Source organism: Solanum lycopersicum, chromosome 5 (genome assembly GCF_036512215.1).
Source record: "Solanum lycopersicum chromosome 5, SLM_r2.1".
NCBI classification, from domain to species: domain Eukaryota; kingdom Viridiplantae; phylum Streptophyta; class Magnoliopsida; order Solanales; family Solanaceae; genus Solanum; species Solanum lycopersicum.
The window spans coordinates 7,859,986-7,879,067 of record NC_090804.1 but is presented as its reverse complement, the minus strand read 5'-3'; the positions used below and the strand labels follow the sequence as shown (position 1 = coordinate 7,879,067).

At 35.5% G+C, this 19,082-nt stretch overlaps 3 protein-coding genes across 9 annotated transcripts in view; all 3 read right to left on the bottom strand.

The window, feature by feature from the left end:
* Positions 1 to 2,857, bottom strand: part of LOC101251777 (T-complex protein 1 subunit epsilon) — a 30,895-nt gene extending 28,038 nt beyond the window's left edge. The window contains exon 1 of one of the 6 annotated variants that reach the window (XM_069297899.1): positions 2,828 to 2,857. The gene's annotated coding sequence lies outside the window, so the exon portion shown is untranslated. Of the gene's footprint in view, positions 1 to 2,797 lie in introns of all 6 variants that reach the window. The other 5 variants (XM_069297897.1, XM_069297898.1, XM_069297896.1 and 2 more) reach the window with 5 other exon arrangements.
* On the bottom strand, positions 723 to 6,318 carry LOC101251182 (uncharacterized). 2 transcript variants are annotated; one of them, XR_011221132.1, is made up of 3 exons: positions 5,969 to 6,298; positions 2,807 to 4,950; positions 723 to 1,056 (listed from the first exon to the last, which is right to left on the bottom strand). XR_011221132.1 is itself a non-coding variant. In XM_069297900.1 (2 exons), the coding sequence occupies exon 2, from the start codon at positions 4,219 to 4,221 to the stop codon at positions 2,968 to 2,970; it is 1,254 nt and encodes a 417-aa protein (XP_069154001.1). In that variant the 5' UTR covers positions 4,222 to 4,950; positions 5,969 to 6,318; the 3' UTR covers positions 2,725 to 2,967. The 2 variants fall into 2 exon arrangements, 1 of the variants encoding a protein (XP_069154001.1); XM_069297900.1 differs by lacking the exon at positions 723 to 1,056 and having other exon boundaries at positions 2,725 to 4,950; positions 5,969 to 6,318.
* Positions 6,319 to 9,588: 3,270 nt separating this feature from the next.
* Positions 9,589 to 18,681, bottom strand: LOC101250889 (oxysterol-binding protein-related protein 1D). The gene is made up of 8 exons (XM_004239109.5): positions 16,761 to 18,681; positions 15,561 to 15,917; positions 14,748 to 14,832; positions 13,458 to 13,930; positions 12,281 to 12,436; positions 11,819 to 12,127; positions 11,147 to 11,491; positions 9,589 to 10,143 (listed from the first exon to the last, which is right to left on the bottom strand). Exons 1-8 carry the CDS (start codon positions 17,259 to 17,261, stop codon positions 9,964 to 9,966), a joined length of 2,406 nt encoding a protein of 801 aa, XP_004239157.1. The 5' UTR covers positions 17,262 to 18,681; the 3' UTR covers positions 9,589 to 9,963.
* Positions 18,682 to 19,082: the final 401 nt, after the last annotated feature.

The following is a 19,082-nucleotide window of genomic DNA, read 5'->3' as shown; positions in this document are numbered from 1 at the left end:
TTTTTTGGTAGGAAATTGTTTAGGACTCTATAAATAGAGGAATATTCCTTCTAACTTAATCAGCATTCACAATGTAGTTTTAAGGACTTTGAGAGTTTTGGTTAGGGGGAGAATTTGTGGGTCACAAGCTTGATACGTTATCACTTGTGTGAACCTCCCATGTATTCCGAGTGAATTGATTGAGGTTGTTTCTCTCTGTATTTTGTACTCTCATATTTATAGTGGATTGCTCATCTCCTTTGTGGACGTAGGTCAATTGACCGAACCACGTTAAATCTTCGTGTCTTTTGGTATATTTCTCGTTGTCTTCTTACTCGTGGTCTTTTGAGGTTTGCTTTGCTAGCTTCCGCATATACACCTGCTTATTTCCGATCCTAACAAGTGGTATCAGAGCATTGGTTATTGTTGATTGTCGTTTTGAATGATGGAGGCAAATATGAGTAAAATGGTGTGTTTAACTGGTAGTAACTATCATATTTGGAAAGGCAAGATGAAAGATCTTCTATTTGTCTAGAAGATGCATTTACCTGTGTTTGCTTCTAATAAGCCTCAGTCTTTGAATGATGAAGAATGAGAATTTGAGCATCTGCAGGTTTGTGGCTATGTTAGACAATGGGTTGAAGATAATGTTAGAAATCATATTGTGAATGAGACACATGCCAAAAATTTGTGGGACAAGCTTGAGACACTTTATGCTTCGAAGACTGGCCTCATCAAGACTCTCACGATGTAATGGTTCTCCCCTTTGTAATGATGGCCTCAAAGCTCAAAAAAGAGCAAAAAACGGTATGAAACATTACAAATGATGGAACCTACTACATATCTACAATACATAGCTCAAAGTAGAGCTTTAAAAGACTGGTGGGCCTGCTGTAAATTGGACGCCCACAATGTTATATGCTAAAGAAAACAAAATTACAGACAAACATCTCAGGCACACTAGGGCACTAGGCAGAGACTAGCATTTTCAAACAATTGTCCAATTTAACTCATCTTCCTCCGGATAACCAAAATATGCTGATTTAGTCACAAAAAACAGAGTTGCCTCGCGGCTCCCTGAATACGATAATTAGAGAAAATTCTCATGTTAATACTCATGAAAAATGATAGAACCCAAATTCAAATGATTGCGTAAGTTATAGATGCCAATAACAGTTAAGAGATGCATTAAAATTGATATAGAAACCAAAAAGAAAGAAGGAATAATGCAAACTGATCTTTAACTGTCTAAGGAAGAAGGTTAAATGGTCAAACCCTCCCGAACAACACTTCAAATCAGAGCAACGCGCAATTGGAATTGTACAAACAAATGCACATCGAGAAAATAATCTACAAGATTTAACATAGTTCAAAAATAGAACTGGCATCCAATGTCTGTCTCTGCATTTCTGCCTGTACTAATGCCATTCAAAAATGAGATGAAACAATATCAATAAGCACAAATAATCAAACCATAATACAAAATCTTTTAATGGTACAACCATACAGACGGGGAGAATTTTTCAGCTATAACTATAAGGAGCAGAGAAATGCAACTTTAAATTCTTTGCCTGAACTCATGGAGCCCAGCATTGAAAACAAGAAGGATCTATAAGAAAGTACCCCTATCCTCTTCTGGAGGATCGGGAGGAGTTGGTGGTGTGACAGGAGAAGTTTGCTTGGTCCATAACATAAATGCCAAAAGCCAATGATAAGGCTTTTAAAACTATCTTTACTTCAACACAGAGAAAGAACCACAAAAACCTAAAATTCACGGAGGATCTTCGTTTATTCGCACACCAAAAAAAAGAGAGAGAGAGAAAGGAAAAGACCAAAAATATAACAAATTGTCAGCTAACTCATGACTCTGCCATAAATAATCAGAGTACAAAAGTGCAGCAGAAATTTAAGCGAGTGAAGCTCACAATATATTTGTTGATCACCTAGAGGCATTATGAAAGCAACAGCTACCCTATGAGCCATGCAGTACCACATAAACTTAAAGTTGCTGAAAAATTTCTCCAAGACCACATACAAATTACCGGCACAAGAATTATGACTCCCTAACTATTTCACAACAAAAAAGATCCTCAGCTTCACGAAGAAGATGTGTTAGTAACTTAGTATACACCCATAGTGGATGATCCGTCCATATAAGCACAACTTTACAACCCAACAACCATGGCACAACCAATTTATAGGAACACCACTTAAAATCATTAATTTCATGGCTTTCTAAAATATTGTCATGAAACTTCAGTTTCTTCCCTGGAGACATAATCAAATAAGGACCAAGTTTGAATAAAAAATGCAACAGTACCTCCAAGCATACCTAGATAACAAGGTCTGGCAGCCTAGAGATTAACAGACCAGATAAGACAGCCTCCCTCCCGCGGCCAATACATGTGCACCCAAACAGGCAAACAAAAGAAGAAAAAAATACACATTTTAATATCACATGAGCAGCGAATTGAAAAAGCCAAGCATCAAGATACATTAAGCCTATTTCTCATCTTTCAGATTAAACTAATATAACTAACTGAAAGAACTTGGTCAGCAAAAAATCGTACACAAAAAGGCTCACAACTCTAAGATAATACACAACAAGTTCTAGCAGCTCCAAGCTCTAATTTACGATAATAGTCATAAAACCTAAAAATTAACAGAATTAGAAAGCTCAACTCGTTAAGCAAACACATTTGAGTTTTTTAATAAAGTTACTCATAATCTTTGCACAAATAGAAGTTTTGCATCAAATGACGTTTATAGGGAGTAGGATAGAAGGATCTATATCTACTTCCTGGAACCATAGTAATACTTGACTTACTTCTTTAAGTCCTGAAACCACAGAATATCAGCACCAACACAAAACAGAAAGAACGCCACTGCATACAAGTAGCTGAAGGAAGGACATCACCAAAGGTTAATAATTGCGCCTGTAGTCCTATAAAAGACTTGGAAAATAGATGCATAACAGCATATAAGAGATCATTCAGAAGGTCCGCGTCTACGTTTCCCATAATTGATGTCTCTTGATCTAGACCTATGATTTTCCTCCTGAGCTGCTCGGGATTTGCTACGGGATCTTGAAGAAGACTGTCCACGGTCATACTCTTCCTCATGCTCTGATTCACGCTCCTTTTGACGATAGTCCCGGTAACCATCCCTTTCTTCCCTGTATCTGTGCTCCTTATCATGCCTATCTCTGTCATGTTCTCTTTCATCACGATGCCGCCTGTCAGAGGTGCCTGACCAGTCACGCTCAGAACCCCGTTCCTTTTCCTTGGACATAGCACTTGACATGGCTCTTTTATCATGGCTAACCTCTCCATAGCCATACTCTGATGCATTATCTTCACCCCCATAACTGGACTCTCTAGTTCTACTGCCATGTTCTTCTCCTTCCCATTCGCCCCCGCTTGTGTCAGTCCACATTCCTGGATGAGGCCCATCCATCCCAGTTGTACCCATCATTCCCATTCCATTTACAGCCATTCCTCGATCAAAGAATGCAGGGTTGACATGAGGAGCCACTCCAGGAAGGCCCATATGATTAACAGCAGGAAATGGAGGCATCATCCCCGGAAATGCAGGACCTGAAAATCCTCCATAACCAGCTCCTCGACCCATAAAACTAGGATCAAAACCAGGACCCATCATGCCCCAGGGATGCATTAGACCTGCAGGAGGACCACCAAATGCTGGACCTGCAAGTCCTTGTCCAAAAGCTCCACCAGCACCATTGCCAGCTCCAGGATTCACCATCATATTCTTCGATCCCATGGCTCCTCTTCCCCTCACTGGTCCACCCCCAGGTCCTCTGTTAGGCATCCCCGGCCCTCCACGCCCCCAACTACCTCTTCCAAAATTCCTCCCAGCATCTCCAGGGGTGTAATTTGGCCCACCTCTACCAACTCCCTCATTCATGGGTCTCCGCCCCTGTGGTTGAGACTGCACCTGGTTTTGAGTTTTGTTCACATATGAGGAACCCATCTGTTTTATAGTTTGTGCAGTTGCAAATGCGACAACACAGGGTCGCCCATTGAAATTATAACCATTCATTCCTTCTTTGCAAGCAGCTGCAGAAGCTGGGTCAAAAAACTCAACTTGACAATAGCCTTTAGACTTGCCACTAGCTCTCTCATCAAAGAATTTGATCTCCTTTACATCCCCATATTGAGTTAGCACACTCTCAAACTCAGCATCAGTAGTCCACCAGTGCAATTCTCCAACAAAGAGCATGGTGTTACCATTCTCCAGAGATGGCCTAAAAGGAGTCTCACTAATAACTGGATTATTGATGTTAACATTCCCACTTGAGTTCAATTAATTAGTTGGCATGTGCTGAACAACTCTTGGTCCAGCCACAGCAGAATTCACCAATGGTGTAGCTTCACTGGCATATATTTCTGGCATAGCCATAGGATCAACACCAATTTTATGGGGCATTGGCATGGATCCTTGGTAACCAGAGTTCCCCACTTGAGAATTGAGATTCATGGTAAGTGCTGAAGGCCTTGCTTTTTGTGCAGCATCACCAGGTCGTTCAATTTCCCTTTCAACTAAAGACCCATCCTTTTGCTGGGGAAATTGGACTTCAGTGCCAGCATACTTCTCTTCTGTTGCAATACCAGGGATTTTCGCCTCCTCTGATCCTAAACCACCAGCCCTTGAGGCAGAAAAACTATCTTTCTGAACTTGAAAACTCCCATTTCCCGCATCAACAGAAGGAACTGGAACCTCTGACCACTGCAGCTGTAGGAAACCTTCCCCAATGTTAACATCATTGTAAAGATCATCATATTCATCATCTTCACCCAGCATTTCATCCTCTGCCAGTGCAGGATTTTTCCCACTTCCATGGTACTGCATCTTGTGGCTTTCTCCATATTCCTCATCACCATAGTCCAACTGCTCATCTGCTGTTGGATCCATTGAAGGTAACTGAGACTATAAATTAGGAAACTCCGCCTGATTTTTAAAGGAATGAAGATGATAGTTAAGTTCATTGCTGTACATATTAAGAAACAAGAAACTTGAATTTCCAACTGCAGCAAATATACACAAATCTTAATACATATGGTCATTAATGTTAAAGAGGATGAGAAACAGTCCGTTCTTTATTATTTTTAAAAAATTTATAAACCCCCACACCAAACCCCCAACTCCCTACTCCCCAGGAGCCAACAGTAGCTTTTTTCAAGTTCCCACTTTGGTCATTTAAACTCCCAATCTTTTGGTTTAAGGAGGAAGGGCTCCCACTTGACCAACCATCTTTAATATAAGATGACTATTTAAGTTGATAGAAGAATAAGATCTTAATGTATTGAACAAAATGTGAAAGCAAAAGACCATAAACTTTAACTATAATCTACAGCAAAACAGAAAAAAAAAACTAGAACACAAATTCTGAGTAGGCAATTAACTTAGCATAGAATAACTACAAATAGATTTCCACTTTCAACAAACAAAAAAGAGAGAAATCAAAGTTTAAGCATCTTCAAGCAAGGCATATTGAGATCTGACGTTATACAAGTAACAACAGCACATAGATCTTTACAAACACGCACATCAGAGTACAAATTAAATTATATCTCAGCAGTAAAATGGATACCCACCTACATACATCCGTAAAGTCGCAAAAAAGGGGAAATTTTATACATCATGTAATGGAAACACCAAAGAAATAAAATTATATTCAATACCCAGATCACAAAAAGCAATCTTGTTCAATACCCATATCACAATTTCAAATAAATACGCAGAAAATCCCGAACAACATGTATATAGGCAAGGGTATCCGATTGTATGTATCAGTCAACAGATTACAACAAAGATACGGGCAAGGATTGCAATTCACCATTGGAAAATTGAAAAACTGAGTTTCCAAATCGAAAGGAAAATTGTGCAAAACAGAGAAACCAAAAGATAATTATCGATAGAAAATTGGGGAAAACAGAAAATGAAACAAGAAGAGTCCTTTTCTTACTTGAGCTTCTCCTCTCAGTTGTAGAGGTTAATTTTCAACTCTGCCCCAATCTCTCTCTCTCTACACTTCTGCGTTTCGTTCTTCAATGGTTTGATTTGGTAGTCTTCGTCAATGACTGGCTAATTTTTGGAATGGTGAATTGGTTAAGGTTAAAATTATATCTGCTTTGGATATTAAATATAATTACTTTGATTTAATGACATGGTTAAACGAAATTAGTTTTATTGTCTTATTAGTTAAAAATAATATCTACCTTTTTCCCCCTTAAATTTAGGGTGGGCTGCTGGCTCCTTTAATTAATTAATAAAAACTAAAAATAAAAAGATCCATAATACAAAAGAAAAACACAAATACTCCTTTAGTATAAGAAAATAAGTAACACATCTTAATATTGGAGTCTTAAATTAAAATCATATACTAAAATACCTTTTTATCTTATAATCTTAAATATGTCATTTGAAAAATTAAAATTAATATCTTGTCAAAAAGGAAAAGACGGACATGAAAACTCACCCGAGCTCCTCGATCAGGTCAAAAAAAATGCGAACATGAAAACTCACCGAAGCTCCTTGTTCGGGTTAAATCAGCAATGGACCTATGTCTTCATTCTCAGCTAGAAAGGAATACAATATACAAGAAGAGCTCAAGGACAAGATGATTTGATTTGTTGATCTGAATTATGAACGGTGAGCTTAAAGGTTAAGTATTCTTTTATCGCTCGTAAATCACTGAATCTAATCTTCAACTTGATTGTTGGTAAAATTTGTATATATTTGCTTGTATTTTGTATATCCTAGCTTAATGACTTCTTGATTGGCCACTATCATAGAGTCGTCCATCTTTGTAATTTATTGAAGATAATATAATTAATGTGATAAGTCTTCTTTCTCCTTATGCATTTGGTTATTTTTCATTCCCACAATTCTCAGGTCATTTTAGTAGTAATAGCTTAAATAGAGTTCTGAATTTGATGAAATATTTTACTTTCTATCGATCTTTAATCATTGGCAGAATTGAACTAAATACAAATCTATTTTTGTTGTTGTCAAAAATTCTTTTAAACTTCTAATTCTAGGTACATTCTTGTCCTAGACCCAAATTACTTCTTTATTTTACCAAAGTAGATATCATACTCTCTATATTCTTCATTTTATCTCAATGATTTACCTCCCAAGTTCACAAAGAGAATATTCATTTATTTTAATGGTAGCTAAGCATCAACATAATAATCATGAGAATATAAGAATAATTACTATTGATAAAAAAATTATCCATTAAACCGTTCACTAACAACCATGCTATGCTATGAACGTAATCCCGAAATAAGAACGGTTAACTGTTAATGTTCTGATTGAAAATCATAAAACAATATATTATTCATACAAAATATTGTTGATAGAATTAAATAAAATAAAAATCTAATAGTAGAAACTCCCTTCTACGTAATACTTGCTAAAAAATGATCAACAACTCTTAAAAAACGTCTAAGGGTTATATTAATAGTAACAAAAACTCACCCTTAACTCTTGTTGGGCTCAAACTTGAACTTACATAAAATTCTTTCGATAAATTACTTATATACACATGTTTAATTTTCTTATTCTCTATTTTCCCCTATCTTTTCAAAATATTACTTAAATTTCTTCTTTCTCCTAATTTTAAAAACTATTAGATACATAAAAGTAATCAGCCAAACCCACATTCGCCACTCCCTTTCTCACTCCTATTTTCTCTCCCTAAATTCACTCCAAATTCTTAGTAGTTACAAAATTCATATCCGCATTTAATTTTCAAAAAAATTAAACTAATCAAACATTAAAAAAATAAATAATAATTATAATTTCAAATTTTGTTCCTTTTTAATCTAACCAAAAATGAAATTTAATCTAACCAAAAATAAAATTAAAAGAGGAGTATTTCCTCTTTAATGATCCTTATACGGCTAAATGGGTATGTTAAACATACTTCCTTAATTAACTTTAGGCTGATCATACAATTTTTTTAAGAATGCAAGGTCGATGAAGCCAAGCCATTAGCGTAAAAAATAAGTCACTGGTTTTTGCAATTATTTGTGTAATAAATATTTTTATTACTCATAGTAATCTTTGATCGTAACGTAGTAATAACTCAATTATAAAAATTATAAATTTAAGTAAAAAATTACTGGAGATATAATTAATTCCACGATTTTTTTCTCCTCTTTCAAGTCATAAATTTCTCCACAGTTATCTAACATTAACTAGAATTTTGATTTAACCTTGTTTCTTAATTAATGTGCAATTTTTGTTTCAACATTACGATACATTAATATTAGTGTATCATGTTTAAATTTTAATTTTGATACATAACTCTAATTAGTTTGATACTCGATACAAAATTTTTATCACATGTATTATTTATCACGTATCTAGATGTGGTTATGCATATTCTACTATATTCAAGTTTAGAAGGATATGTATTTGTACAAATCATATGTGTGATACATAAACTTTGTGTTATGTATAGCACAACAAAAAAATATGCTATTTAGAACATTTATCTTTTCCTTATTTCATTCCACAAATTTCTCCTTCTTTTTAGTCACAAAATCTTGATAGTTATTTTCTCATTTATGTTTGAACTTCAGAATTAGTCTCTTTTTTGTAGGTTAAGAATATTCATAGATAAAAAAGTTTTAAAAAAATAATTATAAGTCTTTTATATATTTTAAAATACTCCAAAATGTATTAGATATCAGATGACATCATTTAACAAGTAGACGACATTATTGGCTTTACAAAGAGGTAAATTTCTGTTTTACCTATCTTAAATTACAATGATATTATCAAAGAATAATCAACGGACTCTCTATGAGAAACTCTTTATAGCCCTTTGTGTACTTAACCACAATGTAAAATTTTGATTTTACAATGAATAAGAAGTTCTTTATAGAGATCTCTTCTTTATATCGATACAGATTGAAATTTATCAAAACAAAGAGATGAACAAGTCTTTCCTAGACTCGATTTCATAATATATGTGGGATTTTTAGATGAAATCGATTTAAAAAATTAGCATAGTATAATAGTATCTTATGTCAAATCTATAGGATTTTTGGGCAATTGAAAGACTCATCAATTTTGAGTCATATTTCACACTCCTACTTTTGCTTATATCAAGGCTCAATTTTAGCTGAGTCTACTATCCAGGTACGAGCATAGTATCATATTAAAAAATTTAATTTATTGTATTGATTCTCAATTGTTAAAAGAACTAGTATTATATCATTAACATACTAAATTAATTCGGTGTTTTATAGTTTGAATTTGTTACAATTATCGATGATAGTTCGACTACAACGTCAACTTATATAATAAAGAATAATGGCTTCGACTTTTTTTAAAAAAATCTCAATTATATTATACTACACTTTACCCGTGTATATTCAAAAGAATATACAAACTATTAGCTTTATTATTAAACTACACGAAATTCAGACATTTCCATTAAAATAGGGTAGTCCAAATGTCATTCCGCTGTTAGAGATGTTATGTATAATTTGGTACTAATAACATATTATTGTATATGTTTATTTTAGTAATAATATATATGAATTGTATATAAAACTAAATACTTGGGTATAGTCTTCAACGTTTTTTCTATAAATATCAAAATTTAATACTGAAATTGCGGTATCAAAAGTTTCAGTTTCAATATATGGTAATTTGGTATCTACCAAGTGTGGACACCCCTAGTTTTTACTGAATCATTTTTTGGGAAAAAACAACTACTTTTGAACCGTCACAACTAAGAAATAGTCCCAAGTTCCAGTTGAATGATACTGAAACTTTCCTTGTGATATAAAAATGTCTAGCTGACCAAGCACCCTAGAGAGAGCTATTATACACATTAAAATAGATAGTATCAAATTGTGAAGGAAAATGTCAAAACTCAGAAACCTAGTTGCTAGAAAAGCCATGTAACATGTACCTCTCCATAAGAAATGAAGAGCAGGCTTAACAGGCAAACTCTTCGATTACTGGAGAAGGATCACCTGTATGCCCAAATATATCAGAGATACCTTCCCAATTATGTTTCTCCTTTGCTTCCCAATATCCACCCACATAACGATAACAACCATCCTCATCCTTGCTAAACCATCTTGGTCTCCAACCCCTCTCCTGTAGTTTCCTTGCCTGCACACCAGCAGTTATAACTTGGTTAATCAGTGGACTTCAGAATCAGCATGTCTTTAAAGATGAAAATCAACAGGTTGAAGAAACTAATGTGTTTAGGTAGGATAACTAGAACAAAAGCTCATCATCATGGTCAACAGAAGCTAATAGAAAGAATAAAATGTAGTGTAGTTGATATGCATTATAGTAAGCAAACTCTTAAAAAGTCATCAAAAGTTGTAGAATCTCGTGTCTAATTGTGTATCCCACCGTTCCTCTTTCCCCCACTCCCTCCGCCCAATAGAAAAGTGATACATGTGGACAAATTTGGCATCACCATCCTCAAAACCTTTGTTGTTGGTATCCCAGATGTAGGTTATGGGCCTTCAAAGTCCCTTCAATTCCACTTGGATTTCTATCTGCTTTCGTAGCCATTTGAGATAACAGAAGTTATCACGTATTGCACTGTGGCTTTTTGCACAGCACCTTCTTTCATTTTTTTTAATGTTTGTGGTCTTCAGGCCAGCTTTCATGCAACTTGAATATTCCACCAAGTACTTGCCACCTCGCACCAGATAGCTCTGCCACCAAGGCTTAGGATCTTAGGAAGGGTTTTTTTTTGCTTTTGCTGGGTTTTGAACCTGAGGCATGGTTTCCTCCCACTTCATTGACCGTTAGGTCACACACTATTGGGTGTAGTTCTTTGCACAGTTCTTAATAAAGACAGTAAGAATAGTGGCTCAATCAGATAGAAAACAGTGCATCACTCATATCTCAACTTTCAAGTTAGATCAAAGCAAATAAATATCAGTATTGTGAACATGGATGACATTTTAGACACTAAAGACCATCATATGATCCATTTCTACATGTATAAAAGAAGCAGGCTTTTGCTAGAGGAAAGTTGCATTTTGAATTACATGGTTGCCAGATTGTTCACCTTTTTCTTCATCACATTTTTATGCATGAAACCAATAAAAGCAGTGCAAGGCCCAAACTACATAAAGAAAAAATGAAGGAGTACCTGTCTCTGCAACTGTTCAAGCCTAAGCTTCTCTGCATTAGCCAGCTCATACTCCCCATTCTCTAAGTGGCGCTGATCAGGCCTCAGCCTTGAGTCAGTTGGTGGAAGCTTCTCTCTTAACCCAGGTGTCAATTCATTTAAAGATATTGCAAAAGGTGTGAGGTTGTATCTTGTTTTGGGAGTAGATTTGTCCCTCTCCCACAACAATATGGCTTCAGTCATGGGATCATAGCCCTTTGGCTTTGTAGTTGGATCTCCCAACACATAATACATTGCTTCATCCCACTTCCCCAATAACATGGCCACTTTTTCTCCTGTCCTGTTGTCTTGCACAAATCCATGAACCTTTTTTTTCACAGAAGATAGTGTTAATCTTTTGATTTGGTTGAAGTAGAATCATATGCTCCTCCATTCAAATTGAAATGGACTAATTACTTTTCACGATTTAAACGAAACTGACTGTTAAGATTTAAAGTACTAAGATTACAAAATGTGCAGCAGCTCATCCGTTCAATGCTACTAATATAATCTGAAATGATAGAAAGTTCTGTACTTGTACGCAGTGAATATCTGACTACTTTTTTTGGATTTTCTAGGTAGATAGCTTATAAGGTTTATTTTTCCACACCAACACCAAAAGAATAGATAAAATCTAATAGTAACAAATATTACCTGATGAGGATTTCGATCAATAATAGACTGCTCCTTGAATTTGAGCTTGCATGAATATTTACCACTGCCTTTGATCCGCATAGCGCCATAATGGTCACAATAGATTTTACCAATTATTATGTTGTATATAGAAGTAGTAACCTTGCTCCACTGAAATGTCTCACCATCTTCAAATTGCAGGGTTAGAACCCCCACAGGATCAAGTTGGATTGAGCGTCCCCAAAACTTCCCTTTGAGATTAGAATCTGCCCAGAATTTCCACCCTCTGCCCTCACAGTGGCAAGCAACAACCATGGGGTGATGACTAACCTGAAATTCATGCACACAAGATCAGGTATCGAAAAGGACAGGCAACAGAGATATGTACCATCTAGTATGTTAGTTGTAACAGAAACAGAAGAGTTTTATAAGAGAATTTTTTCACAGATCAATCTTTAGTCGTTTCACAAATAAAAGTCCTACTTTTTCAGAAAAGAAGTGTAGACCCTTGTCAGGATAATCTGCCTCGTAGGTTTCACCAAGGAGAGGATTAAAAGGTTTGCATTGTCTGCCCTGAGTCGATGCATAACCAGATACAGCAAAAGCTGCAATCTTAAGGATTCTCATCAGATCATCTCCCTGCAGAGAATAATTCTGAAGCTCAATTACTTTGAATAAAAACTTACTAAAGATGCAAGACAAAAATGATCCAGGCAAAACCAATGTTAACCATGTTTATCAACACAAGTAATTTCAGGGACAAAATGTATGTGAGAATTTAAATACAAAAACTAAAAAAATCTGTACACACCACTAATTTCAAGACAATAGCAATGTGACACTCATGATTCACAACAGAACTTTTTTTTGTGAATGAGAAGACAATCATTGGGACCAATAACAGCCTTCAATACTGGGGGATAATGGGCCAGCCCCTCTACTCCTCTCCGCTTAAATACCACGCTTAGTTTGCATGGCGCAGGGCTCAAACCTGCGATCTGAATCACAAGTCCTTCAATCTTTGCCACTTGAACTGAAGCCCAGGGGGCACAACAAACACTATCTAAAACAAAAATAAATAGAAAATGGCGACAAATAAGGAGCAAGCAGAATATTTAACTTATAGGTGGTTAGCGGACAAACTTATAGTATCTAATTCCTATATCGGATGGCAACCAAATATTTGGAACCTTCAAGGTTAGAATTGAAGATATGCTGTAAAAACACATTATCGTTGTCCCTTTTACAAGTCCAGTAGGGTTTTACAGAACAACTTAGATGAAAAGTGGATCAATTCACAATACTTTACAGGAAAAGATCCAATCACTCAATAATAAGCTTGCTACTCAAAAAAACTGTGCAGTTGCACACTTGTAACAATTTTCTTGAAGGAATAGCCAAGATCACATCAAAAAGCAAAATATTTAGCACTTAGATAGAAAATACTGCTAACGGCATACACAGTTCATCAAAAGGTTCAACTGATAGACTATTGTGCACAGTATTGCAAACCATAAGATTGCAAGACAAGTGAAAATAACCAACTGAAACAGATCTTCGTAAACTAGATCAGAAGTTTCATCTTGATAGCAAATCAAGCATTTCTAAAAAAAGTTAGCCACCAGAAAAAGCAATAAAAGAGAGAGAGAGAGAGAGTGACCTGCTTTCCCCACTCCAGTGCTTGATCAACCAGGTGTGAGTACTCCAAATCTTCAAAGCATTTCTGCAGTGAAGATAGTGGCTCATTGAAGTACACAGGAAGGCACACACCAGACAGATCTTTCCCAATATTATCCTTGATTATTGACCACAAACCAACCGGCTTATCTTTTTCCTTTGGTTCTGGTAGATTATCCCTTCTTTTGATATAGGGATAACTGATTGTCTTTACTTCCATCTCCTCCCTTGTATGACCAGTAATGGTCACATTCTCAGAAGTTAATGAGCTACAAGCATTTCCAATACCCTCTCTACTGCGATAAGAAGCACTTCTAAGAGATTCAGCAGACAGAAAATCATTAGTATCAAAAAATGCACCATCTTCTTCATCTGTTTCAGCATCTCCTCCATATCGGCTTTCATTGTCAGCATCAGAGTCACTAGCACTACCTTCAGACATAATGGAATAAAAATCTGCAACATTCACAAAGATATTATGAATTATTGAATCTTACTATAAACTAATAAGTGAAAATTTCAATCTAGTTGAAAGGAAATGTGACAAAGTTCAAAAAATGTTAGTAACTGCTCTTTAGCAACAAACTTTTAGAAACCCTTCTCAGCTGTAACAAGAGAGAGACTTTTTCGTTTGTACACAACTTATAATTTACAGCAAGGTCTAGTTTGAAATGGTTTTCTATAAGCTGCAATGTACAAAACTGTGACAACCACTGTGCAACCTAAGAAGGGACAAGGAGATTAAGCAGAAGGTTTTAGAATAGCTAAAAACCAATTTATCATTCCCAATAACACAGGCGCCAGTGACGGTTTTTTGCACTTCCCCATCCTTGGTGACTCAAACCCCAACCACATGGTTGGAGGCATAGGGTCTCCTCCAAAGACAAATCTTCTGTTGTTTCAAGAAAATAAAAAGAGGGACCATTCTAACATCAACTTTCCTGATTATAACATAACAAACATTTTGATTTATTCCAGATCCCAAAAAGATCACCTTCAATATAACATGGCATGTTAACTGAAATTGAACTACATAGAATTTTGGACTACGCAATGCACATAAGGGCCTTAATGTTCCCAAATTTAAAGGTTATAGGATAATCAATCATCATCAGGAGGCTCCCGACCATGTAAACAAATCATTCTCAAAGACCAAAAGCTACTGGGAACATACTGTATCAGATCTTTACAATTTTCAACACTACTGATATAAGAAAAATTGGACAATATCTGATCTAAGGTATATTAAAAGAGTGGGAGGATAGGAACCAACCACTAAATCTTCGACCTTGCCCACAACATGAATCTCGTTCTTTTGTTTCATCAACAACAGTCGTTTCCAGCTCAATTTTATCCGTCTGCAAGAGAAAGTGAGATCTCGCTAAGAAGTAGTACCTTAATGTTCAAGTTGCAAATACATTAAGAATCCCAAGTCAATGGAAAATTAAGTAGCAATTGAAACTCAGCGCTCAAAACAAGAAAGCAGGAAATGAATCAGACATCAGTAGAACATAACTATGTCTGACAAGCCCATACATCAAGGGACAATCACAGTTTCACAGGTAGACTTATCTTTCTTACTTGATGCTAAAATAAACCCCGTACTTCTTTCTCTCCTAAATCACATGGATTTTCTTTGTGGTCTAACAAGCTGAGGAGAGGACTGTTGGACAAAAACTTGGCGGCAAACAAACTTGAAGAGCATTGCAATACCGTTCAGTAAACAGCAACCAAACCACCTTCTCCGGACAAGTTTAGACTTTGATTTAAGGGGCATAATAGTGAAGAGATACCCTATTGGCCAAAGAATTCAAAAATGGCATCGACTCCATTGCTGGAAACCATGTAGCTCAGAATCTTATAGACATTCTTATGTTTTCTTGAACCCAGAAAGTCTAGGCTTGAAAATAGAAACTAAGAGACTCTTGCTAGGAAACTTGGGGCGTGAATAGAAAGAACAGACAAATGCCAAAATGATAACAAAAGTAATTCACTAAAGGAAATTTCAAGCATAAAAAGAAAACACAGACCAACATTAAAACTTTCGTCACCTCTTAAGATTATAGATTTAAAAAGTTTAAATTACCTCTAGTTGTCTTAGAGTGTCCAGAAGCATGACATGCTTAAGTTGAAGAGCCTTCATCTGATTTTGTAGCTCAGCAACCTCATGTAGCATGATAGATTCACAATCTTTTATCACTGCCTCACCCATTCCTTCCTGCACCAATCTTGATCGTAGCTTCTCTGTTGAAACAATAAAATCTTCTGAAGATGCAAAATCACCACTTGACAACAGCCTAGGGAACTGATCTTTAGCAACCCCAAGAGCCTCAATCCATGTGGTCCTATCTTCTCTTGATTGACATCGCAAATGGAGTGTCTTTGTTCCCGTGAATATAGAAAGCCTTTTGTCATCTGACTTGCTTGCCCGAACTGACGAGACCTGTATGATATGTTGTTGTATTTTTCTAGTTGATCAGAATATATGACCACAATCTACCACAAGTAGAAGTAAGGAAACAGATACGGAGGCATACTTCCAGAATCTGTACAGAGTAATTTATTAATTGCATTAAGGATGCTTGAAAATTAAAAGAATCAACTATGGAAGAGTGAACCAGAATATTCTTTTAGAAACTAGAGGAACCAGACAGATATGGCAGACCAGCGACCAGAAGTAAATCATTGTGATGATGTCATCTGAGATGATTTCTTCACTTCTCATATGTTGGATAAGAACATACTCCAGTAGTAATGAAAGCATGCAATAATTTCCTCAGAAAAAATGCCTTAGACATTTGTTGTAGGACTGTTCTCTTAAGATGATCATCCTTCATTTCCATCATTCGGCATGTACTTTTCCAGTAGAAGATTTAATTTACTCAATCAATACACTATTATTGGAACATATTATGTTGTTTTATCTCCTACGAGGCATAAGCATGATAAATTTTACAAACTTTTTTCTTCTGATCTTAGGATACCTAAGCCATAATATATATGAACAGGAGCATATATTAAGACAAATGTCCTTGATCTGTATCTTGTTAGTGCATTTCTGCACATTTTTGTCCTATGTCAAAACTCTTTGACACTACTTTCCTGTCTACACACTGATAAATCAAAGTTTGCATTTTTAAGACGGTCAACACAATCCATTAATCGATGCATTGCATGAGTTGCTCAACTACTTTATTTCGGATAACATTCCATTAATGCCGGGAAAAGCTTACTCATATATCACAAACTAACTTGCAATCAAGACAAAACTAAACAGTAAACAAACCTTCAAATGTATTTCCCCAAACGGCTTCCACTTGTTAGATCCATTCAGTCGATTATTGTTCACATTAGCCTTCCTCATATACCTCCAAGACTCATCCCCAATAACCTTCAACCCCTTTTCTTTCCCTGGACTCATAGCAATTTTATCCGGTCCATGAACTTTGTAATACGACAACACCCCATCTTCAAGCACAAACCATCTCGCACGCCATCCTTTACCATAGTTCACCCATTTATATAACACTCCAGCTACACTAACACTGCCTTTAAATTCTTTCGAATCATTCCCATTTTCCTCATTTTCATTCACCAAACCCAAATCCGAATCCGTATTCACTTGTGCATTTGTAAAACTCTGCCTCAAGCTGAAACTCACCGGCTTCACACCCACATTGTTATCAAACCCTAACTGACTTTGCGTCACGGATTGTGACTTCACCACCGCCGGATTTCCTTTATCACGGTCGATCGATACCGGCGCAATGCAACACAGTGGATTCATCTCCACACACAAAAAAAAATAACTCAAAAAAAATTAAAAACTAATTCATCTCAAACAACACAAATCCACCAATGCTGATGAAAAACAACAACGATCTCTACACAAACAAACACAACCACTGATCTGAGTCTCCTCCTTCTCTGAAACTTCAACGCAGAACAACCGATCGGAGATCGAATCGGCGATACAACCGGAACAGTTCTGATGTGACATAAGATCGAAAACCGATACGTAACAGCAAATATAAACTCCTTTTTTTTAATATAAATTAATATATTAATCAAATATAATTAATTCAAATTATAGGTGAAGAGTTGAAGAGCTTTTTACAGATCCATTAATGTCAGTGGTCAGCAATGGAGTGGGAAGAGTACAAGCATAAAGGGGGGAGGGTGCGTAGGTTAGTAGTAGAGGGTGCGTAGGTTAGTAGAGGGTGCAGTGGAAGGATATAAATGCATGGGGCTTTTAGTTTTTTTGGACTGCTTAGTGTAGATGTAATGATTGTGGAGACAACTAACATGCGCAGTGATTAACATTACTGGGACCCATTTTTTCCCAATATCTTCTTGTCAATTATTTTATTCTCTATCTTTTCTTCATGGTGTTGGATTTATGTTTTTGAATTTGACTTGAAAAATAATACAAGTATAATAATATTAATAATGTGGAAATTATTAAAAAGCTGTGGATGAGAAAAAATGTGAAAGTTGAATGGTATTCGATTTCAGAAATTTCATAAGTGGAGTCTACGGAGAGTAGGTTATACATATAATTTAGCATTATTTTATGGAGGTTGATAGATTGTTTTAAAAAATTATCGGTTCAAGTGCAATAAATTCAAGTACAAATAAAAAGAAAACAGTAAAAAATACATAATGTTATAACTGAAATACAAAAACAACAAATATTGATATATATCAAAAGGAAAAACTACAAGAATATATTCTCGAAAAGTAAGACGACACTTCATTACCTACTAAATTTTTATTCGAATATACGACTTTCATGCTCTTTTATCTAGGTTCATGTGCTCGATAATCTAAAATTATGTCACGTTATGTCTAATTACCTATTCCTAATTTATTTATTTTTTTTGCCTACATCTACCTCTCTACATACCTATTATATGCAACACCTCACACCTCCTCATGAGTATCTATGAATCTCCTTTTTGCATGTATAAATAATGTAACCACGAAAATCACTTGGACGCTATTTTTAATATCCTCATTTCTAATTGTACCGCCCATATTTTATCAAACATTCATCTCATCATTCCAGAGCTTGTATCTTCTAAACATTAGAGTTTCTGACTGGTCAATGCATTGTCCAATTGTTATGACACATTGTGTGGATACCTACTCTATTCGTAACTAGATAACAGAAGTCTTACCATCCAACTAAAAGTATACCAAAAAAGAAATAGTTACTGGCCTCTTAATAAATAAACATACATTTTTTATGTCAAGATTATGAAAACTCATAACATTTACTTACAAGTAACAAATTAGATAAGAAAAAAGAGAAGTGCAAAAGTTGTTGATGGTTACTCGCGCTGAGACTTCAAGTCAACCTACAACATATTTACGTCCCACTAAAAATATAGAAAAAATAGTATCAATACATCACATATTGATAAGCATCATTAATTAATCAAAGTTGAATCACGCAATATAATACAGAATTCATAATGACAAGAGAAATGCAAAAGTTGTTGATGATTACTCGCGCTGAGACTTCAAGTCAACCTACAACATATTTACATCCCACTAAAAATATAAAAAAGATAGTATCAATACACCACATATTGATAAGCATCAT

What these genes read in the sequence shown, in the direction of transcription:
- LOC101251182 (XM_069297900.1), bottom strand. Translation starts at nt 4,221, where the DNA reads ATGCTCTTTGTTGGAGAATTGCACTGGTGGACTACTGATGCTGAGTTT.
- LOC101250889 (XM_004239109.5), bottom strand. Translation starts at nt 17,261, where the DNA reads ATGAATCCACTGTGTTGCATTGCGCCGGTATCGATCGACCGTGATAAA. An exon ending in GCAAGGTCGAAGATTTAGTG is followed by an intron (nt 13,931 to 14,747) that starts GTTGGTTCCTAT and finishes TGAATGTTGCAG; the next exon opens with ATTTTTATTCCATTATGTCT. An exon ending in CACTGGAGTGGGGAAAGCAG is followed by an intron (nt 12,437 to 13,457) that starts GTCACTCTCTCT and finishes TATTCTCTGCAG; the next exon opens with GGAGATGATCTGATGAGAAT.